Source organism: Gallinula chloropus (genome assembly GCF_964237585.1).
Source record: "Gallinula chloropus genome assembly, chromosome: 1".
In the NCBI taxonomy this organism is placed as follows: Eukaryota; Metazoa; Chordata; class Aves; order Gruiformes; family Rallidae; genus Gallinula; species Gallinula chloropus.
Window position 1 is genome coordinate 215,561,799 of NC_140085.1, and position 17,406 is coordinate 215,579,204.

General features: G+C 60.3%; 2 protein-coding genes across 2 annotated transcripts; both read left to right on the top strand.

The window, feature by feature from the left end:
• Positions 1 to 383: 383 nt before the first annotated feature.
• LOC311188971 (olfactory receptor 52K2-like) lies at positions 384 to 1,403 on the top strand (the record flags this gene model as incomplete). Its single annotated transcript, XM_084260552.1, has 1 exon — positions 384 to 1,403. One exon carries the CDS (start codon positions 384 to 386, stop codon positions 1,401 to 1,403), a length of 1,020 nt encoding a protein of 339 aa, XP_084116678.1.
• Positions 1,404 to 8,876: 7,473 nt separating this feature from the next.
• On the top strand, positions 8,877 to 16,691 carry LOC311188981 (olfactory receptor 52K2-like; the record flags this gene model as incomplete). The annotated part of the gene is made up of 2 exons (XM_084260564.1): positions 8,877 to 9,805; positions 16,448 to 16,691. 2 exons carry the CDS (start codon positions 8,877 to 8,879, stop codon positions 16,689 to 16,691), a joined length of 1,173 nt encoding a protein of 390 aa, XP_084116690.1.
• Positions 16,692 to 17,406: the final 715 nt, after the last annotated feature.

Here is a 17,406-nt window from a genome sequence, read left to right on the forward strand (position 1 = left end):
AGTGAATGTCAGGCTCACAGGCAGGGAAGGGGCTGTTTCCCCAAAGGTGCTGTTAGTTTGTGGAACTCCTTGCCAAAAGAGGGTGTGGGTGCCAAAGTTTTGCACAGGTGAGTTTCTGGGATGTGATTAACTAAAACAGAACAACCTCACATCCACTCCAGGATGTCCCAGAGCTTCAGATCGTGGGAAACTGGGAAAGCACAGTGAGATCCTGGACTGGATGTGGGGTTGCTTTGGTTTAGTTAATCCCATTCCCTTTCTGCTATTCTTCCCTAAGGGTCTGCTTTTGATGTTGGACATAGGATCTGAGGCTGGATGGACCTCTGGTGTGACCCAGGGTATGGCTCAGGCACCTCCTCCCTCAGGCTCCTGCAGTGACCACCATGCCCCACTCGCATCCCACCAACACCTCGCTGTCGGAGCTGCACCTGACGGGCATCCCGGGGCTGCAGCACCTGCACCACTGGATCTCCATCCCCTTCTGCATCATGTACCTCCTCACGCTGGCTGGGAACAGCACCCTCCTGTGCGTGATAAAGGCTGAGCCCAGCCTGCACCTGCCCATGTTCCTCTTCCTGTCCATGCTGGCCGTCATCGACCTGGTGATGTCCACCTCCATCACCCCCAAAATGCTGGGCATCTTCTGGTTTCACCTCACTGCCATCAGCCTGGATGCTTGTCTTGCCCAGATGTACTTTGTTCACGCTTTCTCTGTGATGGAGTCCGGGGTGCTGGTGGCGATGGCCTTGGACCGCTACGTGGCCATCTGCAACCCCCTGCGGTACTTGTCCATCCTGACCAGCCCCGTCGTGGCCGCCATTGGCTTGGCTGCCTTGCTCAGAGCCGTGGTCTTCATGAGCCCTCTCACCGTCCAGATTCGCCACCTGCCCCTCTGCAGCCCGGCGGTCGTGGACCACTCGTACTGCGAGCACATGGCGGTGCTCAAACTGGCCTGTGGGGATGCCGCCTTCAGCAACACCTACAGCCTCTCTGTCTCCACCTACGTGGGCAGCGTGGACTCGCTGCTGATCGCCCTCTCCTACGTGCTCATCCTCCGAGCTGTGCTCGACCTCTCCTCCCCACAGGCACGTAAAAAAGCCTTCAGCACCTGCGGGTCGCACCTCTGCGTCATGGCCCTCTTCTACATCCCCGGGCTGCTCTCCATGTACATGGAAAGGTACCACCAGCAGCTCCCGCCGCACGTCCAGGTCCTGTTGGCTGATATCTACCTCCTCATCCCACCAGCATTCAACCCCCTGATCTACGGCATCAAGACGAAGCAGATCCGTGACGGAGCACACAGGGTGATCTCCCGGAGGAGACCCCTGGCAGGAGGCGTCGGGCCTGGCCGCGGGCCTGGCCTTCAGCACACAGGGCGGGGACACTCTGCTCGGTGCTCCTGAGGCCCCCCCAGCTGGAGTCCTGTGTCCAGAGCTGGGGCCCAACACAAGGGAGATGTGGGGCTGGTGGAGAGGGGCCAGAGGAGCCCCGGGGATGCTCAGAGGGCTGGAGCAGCTCCCCTACGGAGAGAGGCTGAGGGAGCTGGGCTGGGTCAGCCTGGAGAAGAGAAGGCTGTGGGGGGACCTCACTGCAGCCTCCCCGTCCCTGAAGGGACCCCAGGAACAGGAGGGGAATGGGCTTGTTAAAGGGCAGAAACTGGCAGGACAAGGGGCTGGAGTGAAGCTGGAGGAGGGAAGGGGGAGAGGAGAGACTGGGGGGAAGTTCTGTGCAGAGAGAGTGGTGAGGGGCTGGAAGGGGCTGCCCAGAGAGGGGGTGGGTGCCCCGTCCCTGAGGGTGTTCAAGGCCAGGTTGGCTGGGGCCCTGGGCAACCTTGTGTAGCTCCAGGCCTGGAGGTTGGTGTCCCTGCCTGTGGCAGGGGGTTGGGGCTCTTGGACCCTTGGGGTCCCTCCCAACCCAGACCAGGCTGGGATTCTATGAAGACAAAATCCAACCCCTAGACTGACCAAAAACCTCTGCTGCGCCCTGATGTACCTCCCAGCATCCATTCAGAGCAGCAGGTGCCCCAGGAAGTCGTGGCACCCACTGAACTCAGGTCGGCACCAAGGGCTCGGCCTGGTTGTCCTCCTGCCTGTCCCAAGGACCGGGCAGTGACGCTGGCACCGCTCCCCCAGATCTCCCATCATAAAAGAGGGGTGCAGCCACTGCTGGACCTTGCTCTGGCAAAATGACTGAGTGCAGCTGAACCACAGATGATGGCTGTTCCCTCAACATTCCACTTCATGTGCTGTAGAGCCCTGCTCAGAGACGGGTCCACAGGGCCACGGGGTGACTCTGGCTGCAAGGGGCCCAGGAGGTCTCTTGGCCAACATCCTGCTCAAAGCAGGACCACTCACGAGGTCAGGCCAGGTTGCTGAGAGCATCATCCTCTCTCCATGAAGGTCCCTCAGCCCTGGGGAGCAGGTACCCACACACATTCACCACCGCTTCAAATGCACAAACACAGCACAGACGTTGAACTACCCCAGCACCTCTGTGGCTCTGTTCTCCACCCCTCAACGAGGCTACACCAGAGCATCCACTCAGTAGCATCCAGTTGCCATCTCCTTGACAACTTCATAGAATTACAGACTGGTCAGGGCTGGAAGGGACCTTAAAGCTCATCCAGTCCCACCCCCCCACCATAGACAGGGACACCTCACACCAGCCCAGGCTGCTCAAGGCTCCGTCCAACCTGGCCCTGAACACCTCTGGGGAGGGGACAGCCACCCTCTCCCTGGGCACCCTGTTCCACCTTCATGCTCTAGCAGGTGAATACTCCCCAGTGGAAGCAGCAGTCGGTGTCTGTGCAGGAGAAGCACCACGGAGGCTGCGCAGAGACCCAAGGTGCCCACTGCTCCCAGCTCTGCCCCGTGCAGGGACACTGCTCCAGCAGCCCCCTCCATGCACCCCGGAGCAGGTCTGGCCTGGGATAGAGTGGAGCTCCTTCTCAGTGGCTTGCCAGAGGCTGTGCTCCGGGCTTGGGATGGGAGCAGCGTCGATGAGAGCCCATGGTTCAGCCGCTGATGAGCAGCACTTCCACAGCATCCAGACCTTTGCTGCTCCTCACCCTGCGCTGCCAGTGAGGAGCTTTGGGAGGGGACAGACCTGACCCCGGTGACCAAAGGGATTTCCCAGAGCATATGACATCCCACTCAGCAATAAAAACTGGGGGAGGGGGTGGGTTCAGGGCTGCCATTGCTCAGGGCCTGGCTGGGCCCTGCTTGGCTGGGCGTGAGCAGCAGCGGGTTTGGCATCATTTCTTTTCCCAGGTCTTGTGTCTCTTTGCTGGTGTTGGTTCTGGGTTGGGGGGGGTAATTATTATTTTTATTATTAAACTGCCTTTACCTCAGCCAAACAGTTCTCTCTTTTATCCTTCCAGTTGTCTCCCCCATCCCACTGTGGGGGGCTGAGTGGGTGGGTGGGCGGCTGCGTGGGCCTGAGCTGCCTCCTGGGGTCAAACCTCAGCCCCCACAGGTGCCACCCTGCTGCAGGAACCTCTCTGCTGGGTGCTGGTGCTGTTGGGTTGTGTGATTAAAGGTTCACCTCCATAAACCCAAAGGAGCAGAGGAACGTGGCAGGCAGGGGAACCCCAGTATCCTGCTCAGAGCCAGCAGAACCCCTGGCCCATCTGCTCCCCAGGGGGATGCTCAGCTCATGGCCAGGTGTGAGACCTCCAAGTTGGGCAGTGGCAGTGGGTCCCCTTCCTGGGTACTGCCTGCCAGGAGGAGCAGGTTGGGGCTGTGTGGCACTCGGACACAGGGTGTTTCCAAAGGCTGGAAATGGGAAGGATAAGGGGGTTGGGGGCCAACAAGTGTGGGAAAACAGAGGGATGTGGGGGAGGACTCCAGTCACATGTAAACAGGCTGTTGGTCAACACGTGTGCCTCCTCTGTCCATGCCCTGTGCCCAACCCATGCACACATGAGTGTGCAAACACCAGCAAACATACCCAAGTATGAAGAGCCACTGTCTGGGGACAGAAGCATTGGCCCAGGGTGTTTTACCAAGGTTTTATGGCAGCTCCCATTAGGATGTTCAAGATAAGCAAGTGATGAAACAGAGAGAGGTGGATGGACGTGTCTCCAGGTGCTCATGGTCCCACTTGCAGTGTGGAACGTCATCCAGAGAGAGGAGCCATGACCCCACTTGGGTCTGAGAGCAGAGGAGGGTTGAAGCTGGGGACTGGCCATCAGCACAAGGGCTCAGGAGAAAAGCTTCTTCTGGAAGCCATCTCTCATTCTGGAGGTGGCAGGTTTCCTCCAACAGCCAAGGAAGGGGACAACTCTCACCCTGTTCAGACACGTTGAGGTCCACATGGTCACCACATCTCCCTTACAGCCCTGGCAATGGAAGAGGCAGGTGCAGCATGATTCCTCTGACCAGCTTCAGGTATCAGCTTTGGGCTGGGATTAATACTGCCCTCAAACCACTCTTTGTCTCCATGGATGTGAAGGTGACACGGAGTATTAGCTCCAGCTATAGCCTGACACCACGTCCACAACTCCCACCTGTGTTCCTTCAGATGAATCCCACCCAAAACTTCATGGTTTGTCCCCACTTCTCCACTAATTTAAAATTAAGCTCAGAGAAAATCATTCCATTCCAAACCTGATTGTGTCATTCCCCACCTCAAAAACTGTTCTTCATGGTGTTCATCTACTTCGTGCTGTGCTCTTCCCTGGGATGTCAGAGGAACAGTTGTCAGAACGTTTATATATCCTGAATTTGCATTTTTTGCTATTCTGAATTCCCACATTTCAGTCTCATGCTGCCTGGGGCTCAGGGAGGGAATCTGGGACAAGGACAGCTCTGCCCTTTGAACTGAGAGCCAGAAGGCTCTCCCACTCTGAAGGGTGGGACCCAGTGGGCCATGGGCAGCCTCTGCTCAGTGTCTGTGGGGACAGGACAAGGGGCGATGGGCTCAAGTTGGAGCCCAGGGAGTTCCCCCCGATGTGGGGAAGAACTTCTTCCCAGTGAGGGTGAGGGAGCCCTGGGACAGGCTGCCCAGGGGGTGTGGAGTCTCCTTCTCTGGAGAGATTCCAGCCCTGACCTGTCCCAGGGACCCTGCTTGGGCAGGCGGTGGGACCCCATGGGCTCTGGGGGGCCCTTCCACCCCTGTGACTCTGAGTCCCAGCCACTGGCCCAGCAGAGCCAGAAGTGAAGGTGCACTGGCTTCACTCCCAGCAGAAGCATGAGAAGGTTCTTCATTCTGCTTGTGCAGCCTCCTCCTGCCCGGCCTGGCCATCTCCTGGCATCTCTTTTGTAAAATAAATTAGATGAGAGACAATTAGCCTGGGATTTAAGGCTTTTGCCACCCTGCCCCCTCGCTGAGGTTGCTGCAGAAGATACCTGGGGAGTACCTGTGCTCTTGGGAATGTCCCTCCAGGAGATTCCCACCGGCATCACCCACCGTGATTTATCCACCTCCCTCACACACAGGAGACGTGTCTCTCTCCTCAGCATGAGCATCCCCCAGGGTGGCAGCTGCCTGGAAGCAGAGAGCAAGGTGAGTGTCAGGGCAGGGCAGGCTGCTCCAGGTGCCCAAGGACAGGAGGCTGGTGGCACTTGGGCATCCAGACTGTGGGGTAGGAAGAAAAGGCAATTTTGCTGGGAAAAAAAATTTCTAAAAGCCACTTTTCTGACTGTGAATTTTGTTATTAAATGGAGCTGCAGACCCCAGGCTGCAGAATCCTCATTTTTAAAAGGTATTTTTAGGTTACAATAGGACCTCAGCTTTAAAAAGTAAACAAATGCCAAACCTTTTAACCAACCCCAGGAGGTGTTTGCTGCAAAGGAGTCAGCTTGTTTCTGTTTGCATCAATTAATTAATAATTAGCTATATTATTAGCTGCATTTACTGCACAACAAACTTGGTTTTCAACCACTGATAATGTTCTCAGCCCCTTGCACATGGCAGCAGGGATGGGCACAGAAAGACACGGGCATGGGGCAGGGGAGTGTCACTGACAGGCAGAATGTGGTGGAATAGGCTGGATATTGTCACATGGGTGTGGAGGAGGAGGTGGGCAGCCCGTTGGACCAGCATCCCGACCCATCCAGGGGGGCAAAGTGGTGTTTTGGGAAGGTATCCTGCACTGAGACTGCACCTGAAGTGCTGGGTCCAGTTCTGGGCTCCTCCCCATCAGAAGGACATGGGGGTCCTGGAGCGAGTGCAGAGAAGAGGAGGCTGAGGGGAGCCCTTCTCCCCACCTCCCCTGCCCTGCCAGGAGGGTGCAGAGAGGTGGGCGATGGTCTCTGCAGCCAGGGGACAGGAGATGGGACAAGGGGCAATGGGCTCAAGCTGCCCCAGGGCAGGGTCAGCTCAGCTGGGAGGGCAAAGTTCTTCCCTGGCAGAGTGGTGGGGCTGTGGCACAGGCTGCCCAGGGAGGGGCTGAGCCCCCACCCCTGGGGGTGTTTAACAGAGGGGAGATGAGGTGCTCAGGGAGCTGGTTTAGCTCAGGATGGGATTGGTTGGACGTGATGATCTTAAAGGGCTTTTCCAACCTGGTGATGCTGTCATTCTGTCATCCATGGAGCAGTTGGTGGAGGAGGAGTGAGGGCCTGGACCAGTGATGCCTCTGTGTCTGGAAATGACCCTGTGTATCTCACCAGAGGGATGCTGGAAGCGTGGGCCAGGCTGCGGTGGGCAACGGCCCAGGGCTGCCCAGTGGGGAGGGAGAGGGGGTGTGGGGGGGGGCTCAGTCTGGGGGGTCAGGGGAGGGGGGGCTCAGTCTGGGCTGTGAGGAGTGGGGGGCGTAAGGAGAGAGCAGGGACTGTTCCTCCAATCAAAGGGTTCTTGCATCCAGCACTAATTACTTGTGAGGAGTAACGAAGCATCAACCTGCGAGAAGGAAAGAGCCGGTGGTGCCCAGGACCCGGCGGCACCGATCTGGTGTCTTTCACCCTCCAGTGCCCGTTTTTCACTGACATTCCACGTTCCCAAAGCCGAGGGAACTGAAGGGCAGAGGGAATTCGGGCAGGGCAGCTGCTGGGTGAGCCAGGAGGTGCCTTGAACAAGCTCAGCTGCTGTGGGAAGGGGCGGTCGGGAAGGTGAGTGGGGCAGGGAGAGCAGCAGCCAAGGTGCAGGACAGAGAGAAGTGGGGGAGCTGGTCAGGGCACAGGAGGTGTTAAGTGGAGAAACCAGATAAAAGGAGGTGAAGGCATCACCCCCTCTGCACGGAGAAGAGAGATCCACGCCCACCTGAGGGAAAGGAAACCCAACAGCTTCATTTTTAGATGCTGTTCAGTTGATGGCAGCTGAGAAAGGTGTTAAACAGCTTCTGCTAAGGATGAAAACCAAAGGCAGCAGCAGGTCTGGGCGCTTTGCATGAGGGGAAAAGTACCTCTGAGGTGGCCAAGGAGGGATTGGGTCTGTTCTGCCAAACTTCTATGAGTCCTGGCACGCTGTGGTGGCTGCAGATGCTTCCTGGGCCAGTGAGATGATGTGATCAGCTGCAAATTGCTTGGGCAGACGTCAGCACCCAGCAGAATGCCCAGGTTAACAGGAGATTGGGTCAATAAAGGTTTAAAGGATGGGAACCAAATCAGATTAGGGCAATCAAGGTGGCCTTGCAGGAAGCAGCTCCTGCCAAACACACCCCATCTCGCCCTCTGATGGGAGTTCAGTTAGTCAGGATGCACCCTGTGCTTGGGTACAGCACACAGAGCCAGCTGAGAGGTGTGTGCCTCTGCCAGGCTGCTGCCAGGTGAGCAGCTCCCCCCCCCGCAGCCTCTGCTGAGCAGCAGCTTTGCTTCTCCCAAAAAAAAAGATGTTGAAATGTTGGATTTGTGCAACACCCCCCCCCCCCCTCAGTAAAGGAGAGAGTGGGGCAGGTGAGCAGAGGTGGGGAACTTGCAGGAGGAGCTTCAGGTCTTTTCTCCTGGTCCTGGGGAGCACAGGCAAGGAAGGTGCTCTCTGGGCAAGCACCTGAAGGCACAGCAGGGTGCAGAGAGGAATACAGAGGCAATGTCCAAAAAGTCATGTGGTTACAACCATGAGGATGATTATCCAGGGCAGATACCAAGGGGTGGAGGCTCTCCACCTCCACGTGCCCACAGTTTCTCCCAGGAGAGGATGTTTTAGTGAGCCCAACATCTCTGGGCTGTGGAGAGGAAACAGTACAGTGTGTGTAGCCCCAGTGACAGGACAGCATCCTGCATCCTGGGTTGGCCTTCAGTCTCAAGGGTGGATGAGTGTGGAAGAGCAGTCGGGGGCTGTCAGTGATGCCTGTGCCCCCCCAGTGCTGGGTGGCAGCTGGAGCATCGTTTTTCTGGCTGCAGTTCCCCCCAGCTGAGTTTCACCAAGGACAGATCTTCTCAGTGCAGCTTTGGGGTGACCCAGAGTGACAACTCACAGGACAAGAACCCATGTGCCCAGTCCTGTCTCTGATTCGGGGGTGGATGGGGGGAACACAACCTCCTTGCAAGCCCTTAGGTCCTGTTGTGGCACTGCTCATGAAGGCTGGGCGAGGGGCAGAGCCTGAGGTCACTGTGCCCCTGTTCTCCCCACCAGTAGTGACAATAGTGGCTGGAAGCTGTGACAGGGCAGGACACCATGGAGCCAGCCTTGAGACAGACAGGCATACAGCCAAAGCCAGAGGGGAATCTGTGGGGCTGGAAGGGGAAGCAGGGGTGGAGGTGGCCCCACGTGAGCCGCTGGACATCCAGGGCTCTCCAGTGATGTCTGCTCTGCAAGGGCTGAGCACAGCACCCGGTCAGAAGCTGCCTGTGGGGAACAGGCCCTGACATTCTGCCCCAAATCAACACCACAGGACTGATGCTCAGCCACCCCAGCATGCAGAGTTTGGTGGTCAAACACTCTGTCACTGTTGCAGGGGAATAGCTGGGTACAAAGATGTGGCCTGGCCCAGCTGTGCCATGCCAGCTGCCAACCCATCCAACGGCTCCTTGCCTTTCCTCCTGACGGGCATCCCTGGCCTGGAAGGTCTCCACCTGTGGCTTTCCATCCCCTTCTGCTTCATGTACATCGTGACCTTGCTGGGAAATAGCGTGGTCCTGCTCACCGTGAGGCTGGACAGGAGCCTCCACGAGCCCATGTACTACTTCATCTCCATGTTGTCTGTCATCGACCTCGTCTTCTCCACTGCTGTGGTTCCCAAGATGCTGGCTGTGCTCTGGTTGGACTGGAGAGAGATTGGCTTTGAGAACTGCTTCATCCAGATGTTCTTCATCCACACATCCACTGCAGTGGAGTCAGGGGTGCTCCTGGCCATGTCCTTCGACCGGTACGTGGCCATCTGCAACCCCCTGAGGTACCCCACCATCCTGACAAGCTCGAGGACCGTCCAGATTGGACTGCTGTCGCTGGTCAGGGCCGCTGGTGTCATGACGCCTTTAATGTGCCTCCTCACCAGCTTGCCCTACTGCAAAACCAGGGTCATCCCCCACTCCTACTGCGAGCACATGGCCGTGGTGGGGCTGGCCTGCGCCGACCCATCCCTCACCGACCTCTACAGCCTCATCGTGGCAACTCTCCTGGTGGGGACAGACTCCATCTTCATCACCTTCTCCTACGGCATGATCCTCAGGTCAGTGATGAGGCTGCCATCCCAAGAGGCTCGTCTCAAGGCCCTCAGCACCTGTGGCTCCCACATCTGCATCATACTGCTGTTCTACGTCGGGGGGCTGCTCTCCATGTACCTGCAGATGTTCTCCTTCGGCTTGGCCCCTCACGTCCAAGTCCTGGTGGCTGATTTCTACTTGACAGTCCCTCCCATGGTCAACCCCCTCGTTTATGGCATAAAGGTGAAGCAGATCCAGGAAGGGATCTTCAAGCTGCTGGGCCAGTGGGCAGGGCTCAGTGTCCCACAGGCTGACAGAGGCAGGTCGGGCACTGAGAGAGGGAGGCACCACCAGAAGGTGACTCATCCCACCCCCCAGAGCCCATGGGGTCCCACCCCCTGCCCAAGCAGGGTCGCTGGGACAGGTCAGGGCTGGAATCTCTCCAGAGAAGGAGACTCCACACCCCCTGGGCAGCCTGTCCCAGGGCTCCCTCACCCTCACTGGGAAGAAGTTCTTCCCCACATTGGGGGGAACTCCCTGTGCTCCAACTTGAGCCCATCGCCCCTTGTCCTGTCCCCACAGACACTGAGCAGAGGCTGCCCATGGCCCCTGGGTCCCACCCTTCAGCTCTTGAGAACCAGTGATCAGATCCCCTCTCAGGCTTCTTCTCTGCAGGCTGAACAGCCCCAGCTCCCTCAGCCTTTCCTCACAGGGGAGATGCTCCAGACCCTTCAGCATCTCTGTCCCTCCTCTGGACTCTCTCCAGGAGATCCCTGGCTGGTTGATCCCAGGGAGCCCAGCTCTGGACACAACACTCCAGTGGGGCCTGAGCAGGGCAGAGCAGAGGGGGAGGATCCCCTCCTGTCACCTGCTGCCCACACTCCTCCTGATGCCCCCAGGATCCCATTGTCTCTCTCAGCCCCAGGGCACACTGCTGGCTCATGGCCACCCTGTCACCCACCAGCAACCCCAGGTCCTTCTCCTCAGAGCTCCTCTCCAGCAGCTCCCCCCAGCCTGTCCTGATTCCAGCAGTCAATGGGTGTCTGACACGGGGCAGGAGGGCTCAGGGAAAGCAAAGGACTAACAACTAAATGCAACGTGTTCTGTCTCTGCACCCCCCTCTCTGCCTGGGGAACATCTCCACCAATAAAAATCTAAAACCCCAGAGCCTGAGTTCCAAGAGAAACGTGGGGTGGGCTCAGAGCTGGGCACCCCCTGCCACACAGGGGGTGAGGTGGCACCCTGCCCCTGCTCCCAGCCATGTGCCGCCTGAGCCACCACAGTATCCAAGGGGTAAAAACCAACAGGTGGGACTGTAGAATCTCAGGATTGTTTGGGTTGGAAAGGAGCTTTGAGGTCACCGAGTCCAACCAGTGACCCAGCACTGCCAAGGCCACCACTGACCTGTGTCCTGAGCACCACACCTACACGGCTTTTAAATCCCTCCAGGGATGGTCACCCCACCACCGCCCCGGGCACCCTGGCCCCGTGCTTGGCAGCCCTTTGGGGGAAGACATCTTCCCTGCTCTCCAACCCAAACCTCCCCTGGGACAACTCGAGGCCGTTTCCTCTCCTCCTAACTGCACAGTGAGCTTGGTCCAGAGCCACTGGCACGGGGCAGCACTGGAAAGACCCTGGCTCCAGCCTCTCTGCACCTTCCCTTTGGGTTATGTCCTCCTATCTTATACTGGGAAGCCCAGCACTGGAACCAGCACTCCATCCGTGGCCTCCCTGGTGCTGAGCAGAGGGACAGGACCCACTGGCCAAACTTCTCCTGATGCAGCCCGGGGTCCCATTCACCTTCTTTGCAAATGGTCAGTTTGGTGCCCACCAGGAGCCCCAGGGCCCCTCTGCCAGCCGGGTGTCCCCTGTGCTGGCACCAGGCTTGTTCCTCTCCAGGGGCAGGACTTTGCCCTTGATCTTCATGAGGTTCTGACAGCCCCTTTACCCAGCCCACCCAGGTCATAGAATCACAGAACAACAGACTGGGCTGGGCTGGGAGGGACCCCAAGGGTCCCAGAGCCCCAACCCCCTGCCACAGGCAGGGACACCAACCTCCAGGCCTGGAGCTACACAAGGGTGCCCAGGGCCCCAGCCAACCTGGCCTTGGACACCCCCAGGGACGGGGCACCCACCCCCTCTCTGGGCAGCCCCTTCCAGCCCCTCACCACTCTCTCTGCACAGAACTTCCCCCCAGTCTCTCCTCTGCCCCTTCCCTCCTCCAGCTTCACTCCAGCCCCTTGTCCTGCCAGTCTCTGCCCTTTAACAAGCCCATTCCCCTCCTGTTCCTGGGGTCCCTTCAGGGACGGGGAGGCTGCAGTGAGGTCCCCCCACAGCCTTCTCTTCTCCAGGCTGACCCAGCCCAGCTCCCTCAGCCTCTCTCCATGGGGAGCTGCTCCAGCCCTCTGAGCATCCCCGGGGCTCCTCTGACCCCTCTCCAACAGCCCCACATCTTCCTTGTGTTGGGCCCCAGCTCTGGACACAGGACTCCAGCTGGGGAGGGCAGAGCAGAGAGGGACAATCCCCTCCCTGTCCCTGCTGCCACCCCTCTGCTGATGGAGCCCAGGATCCCATCGCCCTTCCCAGCTGCAGGAGCCACTGCTGCTCGTGGGGAGTTTCTCCTCCCCCATCACACCCAGGTCCTTCTCACAGGGCTGCTCCCCAGGAGCTCTTCTCCCAGCCTGTGTCTGTGTCTGGGACTCCTCCAGCCCAAGTGCAACACCAGACACTGTGCAGTGTGGAACCTCATCCGGTTCACCCAACTTTACAGCCTGTCAAGATCCCTCTGGGTGGCTCCTGTCCTTCTCTTGTGTCACCCACACCACTCAGCTTGGTGTCATGGTCCCCGGGCACCAGCCCACCCATGAGGTGAACCAGCCAATTCTCCCTGTGCTTTACAAGCAGGAGCATGGAGAGGTTGGTCCTGGCTGAGCAGGGGATGTTCATGGGGGATGATCAGGACGTTCCTCCTGTCATTGCACTGAGAAAACCCCCACCCACCTGGCCGTGCGCAGCACTGGATGTGTGAAGGGAGGGACCTGCCCACTGCAGAGGGGAACTCAATGATGGAACTGGGCTGGTGGTCCAGCTCCTGACCAGTTCGGGGGTCCTGGCTGTTGGGGAGTTTGGGGGACAGCATTTGCACCAGCTCCATGTGAAGGTGGTCAAAAGCCCCCTTTGTTAACAAAGGAGATGCTTTGAGCTGCCCTCTCATGGGTGGCATGGGGTGGTACAGTGTGGTGTGCCCAAGGGATGGGGTGCCCAAGATATGGGGTGCCCAAGATATGGGGTGCCCAAGGGAAGGGGTATCCAAGGGAAGGGGTGTCCAAGGGAAGGGGTGTCCAAGGGATGGAGTGCCCAAGGGAAGGGGTGTCCAAGGGATGGGGTATCCAAGGGAAGGGGTGTCCAAGGGATGGGGTGTCCAAGGGGTGGGGTGCCCAAGGGATGGGGTGTCCAAGGGATGGGGTGCCCAAGGGAAGGGGTGTCCAAGGGGTGGGGTGCCCAAGGGATGGGGTGTCCAAGATATGGGGTGCCCAAGGGAAGGGGTGCCCAAGGGATGGGTTGATTTTGTCCCAGGCACCCGGGGCTGCAGCCTGGCCCAGCCCTGTGGGGTCCCTCTGCCAACAGCCTCCCAGGACTCCCAAGGGAAGAGGCCCCTTCCCTTGTTCACCTGCACCACCCCAGAGCCTGCACCAGCCCTTCCCACCACCACCCATTCCCCAGCCCAGCCTCAGAATGCATTTGTGTTGTAATCCCAGCCAAGCTAACACCCTTCAGCAGCACAAAAGGGCCCTTTTGGAACCACCACCCCAGCTCCAGCTCCTGGCAGCGGGTGCTGGGGGTGCCACTGGAACAGGTTTCCTATTTGGGGCATTTCCAGCCCCTAAAATGTCCCAGCCCTGGGAATGGGTTGGGGAGGGGTGGCTCTGATTGTCACAGACCTCAGAAAAGTTTGGAGTTGGCTGATGGTTTCTGTAGTAGGCAGCTTCCCCCACCACCCCCAGACCCAGGGGAGCTGCTTGAAGTCTGCAGCTGCCCCAAGAGTGGGGCACTGGAGCAACCCCCTGGCACCAGGAGGGGACTTGGGGGTCCCCAGAGGACGCCCCAGGAGAGTCCCTGTGCAGCCATAGCGAGCATCAGGGGACACTGAGGCGCAGCTGCCCAAACACACCTCCCTCTGCAAGGGGACAGCCAGCCGTGGGGACACAGAGGCCCCAGTGCCCCCGCGCAGGGCTGGGGGAGTCGCGGAAAGGAGGCGGTTGCTGGGGAGGGGGCTGTGGGGGTGGGACCTGGACAGGGCTTCTGCAGCCAGGTTTGTCCCCACAGTATGATGACCGGGGGGGTGCAGGGCCAGTCACCCCAGCCCAGCACCACCAGCTCTGGCTTCAGACAAGAAACTGGTGTCTAATCCCCAGCAAAGCATCTTCGTTTGCAAACCTGCTAATTGGCCCCTCAGCAGCCGACTGGGGGGGGGGGGAACCAGGGCCTGAAGCAGCTCTACCACCAGCAATCAATCCTCCTGTGGCCCCGTGCTGTAATTACCATCCAGCTCGTTAGCACTAATTGGATGAGTCCCAGGAAGGCAGCCTGATGGAAAATAACCAGCCAAGTTCCATTGCTGTTAACGGTAACTTGTCTGAAAGCCCAGGAGCAGCAGGGACCAGCCCTGAGACCTCTTGGAGGGACGTTCCTGCCCCGTGGCACAGGCCACACAGCCCAAAACCCCTGCCCAGGCCGAGGGGAGGGTGCAGGAGTGTCCTGCTGCGGGTGACGCTCGTGCCCTGCTGCAGGCAGGGTCGGCACAGCCCCTGGGGTGTCCCAGCACCGTGCCACAGCCCTTCCAGCAGCTCCAGCAGCATCAGGCCTTTGCTGAGCTGGCCCAAGGCCAGGTGCCAGCAGAAAGCAAGTGTGCAGCAGGGCAGGGGGGGCTTCTTCAGGGTCTCGGGGGCAGCGGCAGAAGCTGGGCATGTTGGTGACGGGTCCTCTGGCCACTGCTGCCTCCTGCTCCCATCCCAGCTGGGACAAGGCCTGGCAGGTGCAGGCAGATGAGGGGTGGCCAAGGAGATGGGGCCAGTTTGGCAGTGCCCAGGGAGAGCACCTGGACTGTGAACATCCCCCCCCCTTCTCCTGCACCCCCTGTGTGGCCACAACCCCAGAGCCAGACGCGCTGGGGACGGGGGTCCTGAGCACTCCTGGAGCATCTTACCCTGGGGGAACCCCAGACAGCATCCAGAGGGTGGTCTGCACACACAGGTGGCCCCGGGGGGGCTGCAGGGAGCTGCCAGCCGAGCCCCCAGCACAGCACACGTGGGGCAGGAGCCGGCAGCGACCTCCCCCAGACCGGCCCGTGGTGCCTCGCTGGGCTGAGCCCACCCCAGCCGCGCGCTGCAAGGCCGGGAGAGGGGCTGCCTGCTGAACCCCAAGGGCGATGGGCAGCAGAGGAGATGGGGGGTGTCCCGGGTCCCACCAGCCCCCAAGGGGTCCTGTACACCCAGCTCACGGGGTGAAACGGGCCCTGGGGTGTCAGAGCCACCCCTGCTGCTGGGAGGGCGCCCTGAAACCCCTTCCACACTCAGGTGGGGAATTCATGGGGGGCATTACAACCCCCCAACACTGTCAGACCCTCCTGCTGACGGGGGGTGGGCAGGGGTCCCATCCTGGACACTGAGCCCTGCTCAGCTCCCCACTCCTGGGGCGGGTTTACCCCTCCACGGGTCTGGCACAGCTGGGTGGGGAGAGGGGGCCAGGGGCTGCCCCAGGGGCTCGGCCCTGTGTGGGGGTGCGGAGCAGAGGGGTCCCAGCCCGCCAGCGCCGGGTCGGCGGGGCCAGAGGGGCAGAGGGGTGCGGGGGTCCCGGTGATGCCCCGCACGGCCCGGTGGCCCACGGCCCTGCCGAGCTGCCGGTGCAGCGATCCCAGAGGACAGCCCTTCCCCTTCCCTTCCTTTTCCCTTCCCCTTCCCCTTCCCCTTCCCCTTCCCCTTCCCCTTCCCCTTCCCTTCCTTTTCCCTTCCCCTTCCCCTTCCCCTTCCCTTTCCCCTTCCCCTTCCCTTCCTTTTCCCTTCCGCTTCCCCTTCCCCTTCCCCTTCCCCTTCCCCTTCCCCTTCCCCGCACCGCCCGGAGCCCCAGGAACGGGGAAGGGACGGGACAGCGTCCCCGAGCCGCTCCCCCCGCCCCGGGCCGGCAGCGAGCGTGGAGCGCGGGGGGCACCTCCTGGACAGAGGCGGCACTGACACCCCTACACTGACCCCCCCTGCACTGACACCCCCTGAACTGACACCCCCTGCACTGACACCCCTGCACTGACACCCCCTGCACTGACATCCCTACACTGACACCCCTGCACTGACACCCCTACACTGACACCCCTACACTGACACTCCTGCACTGACACCCCTGCACTGACACCCTGAACTGACACCCCTACACTGACACCCCTGCACTGACACCCCTACACTGACACCCCTACACTGACACTCCTGCACTGCCACCTCTCTGTAGTGCCACATCCCTGCACTGACACCCTGCACTGCCACCTCCCTGCACTGCCACATCCCTGCACTCACATCCCTGCACTGCCACCTCCCTGTAGTGCCACATCCCTGCACTCTCATCCCTACACTGACACCCCCCTATAGTGCCACCTCCCTGCAGTGCCACCTCCCTGCAGTGCCACCTCCCTGCGCTGCCCTCTCTTCCCTGCCGTGTCTCTACACTGCCACCTCCTTGCCACCTGCCTGCACTGCCACCTTCACCCTGCACCCTCCCTGTCACCTCCCCGCGATGCCACCAGCTCCCCGCCACCCCCGTCACCCCCTGACCCTCCCAGTATCCCAGCGCTGCCAGTGCTGTGGGGTCCCAGCGCCCCCCCGGCGCAGCCCCGCCCGTCCGGGCGGGCAGGGGGCTGGCTGTGCCTCCCTGTGCTGCAGGGGGACAGCAGCCCGGCCCGGCACCCCCGTGTCCCGCAGCCCAGAAACACGCCCGTGGTCACTCTGGTTTGGTGCCCCCGGCCCGGTGCGGGGCAGTGGGGAGGGAAGGCTGGGGGCCATGGCCAGGGACAGACAGGCGGTGGCAGAGGACAGCACCGACCTGCTGCCAATCATCAACCTCCTGCCAGTCACCAACCTGCTGCCCTGCGAGGATGGGGTGACCCTGCTGCACCCCACAGCCTGACACAGAGCCTGGGGGGGGCCAGGAAGGGAGGGGGCTCTGTGCCCTCCCAGTAGAGGGGAATAGTGACCAGCAGCTAGGTGAGGAGGTGGCCCCAGGTTGGGGCAGGGAGGGGGTTGGGTCAGAGATTGGGGGAAATTCCTTCCCTGAAGGAGATTTGGCATCAGACCAGGTTGCCCAGGCAGTGGGGGGGTCCCCATCTCTGGGGGGGGGTCAGACCCAGGGAGACCTGGCACTTGGGGACTGAAGCTGAACTGGGTGGTGGTCCCGAGGCACAGAGGATGAAGAGCCCAGCAGATCTGTGGGCTGAGGCATCCCTCCTCCCCCTGAGGACCCAAACTGCCCCGGGGGGTATTCTGTACCCTACCATGTCCTGCTCAGGGCGTACCAGGGGGAAGCTGGCTGGGGGTGTGACAGCTGCCCAGGAACTGGCTGGGCATCAGCTAGCAGGGGGTGGGCAGATGTGCTGTGCATTGTGGCTTCCTTCATCTTTACCATCATCACCATCATTCACAGGCTGCCCAGGGAGGGGGCTGGGTCACCCCCTGGGTGGATGAGGTGCTGAGGGATCTGGGTTAGTAGGGGATGGGTATGGTTGGACTTAAAGGTCTTTTCCAACCCAGGGATTCTGTGCTCATCATCATCATCATCATCATCATCATCATCATCATCATCATCATCACCTTCCTTTCCCATCCCATTGAAGTGTCTTGATCTC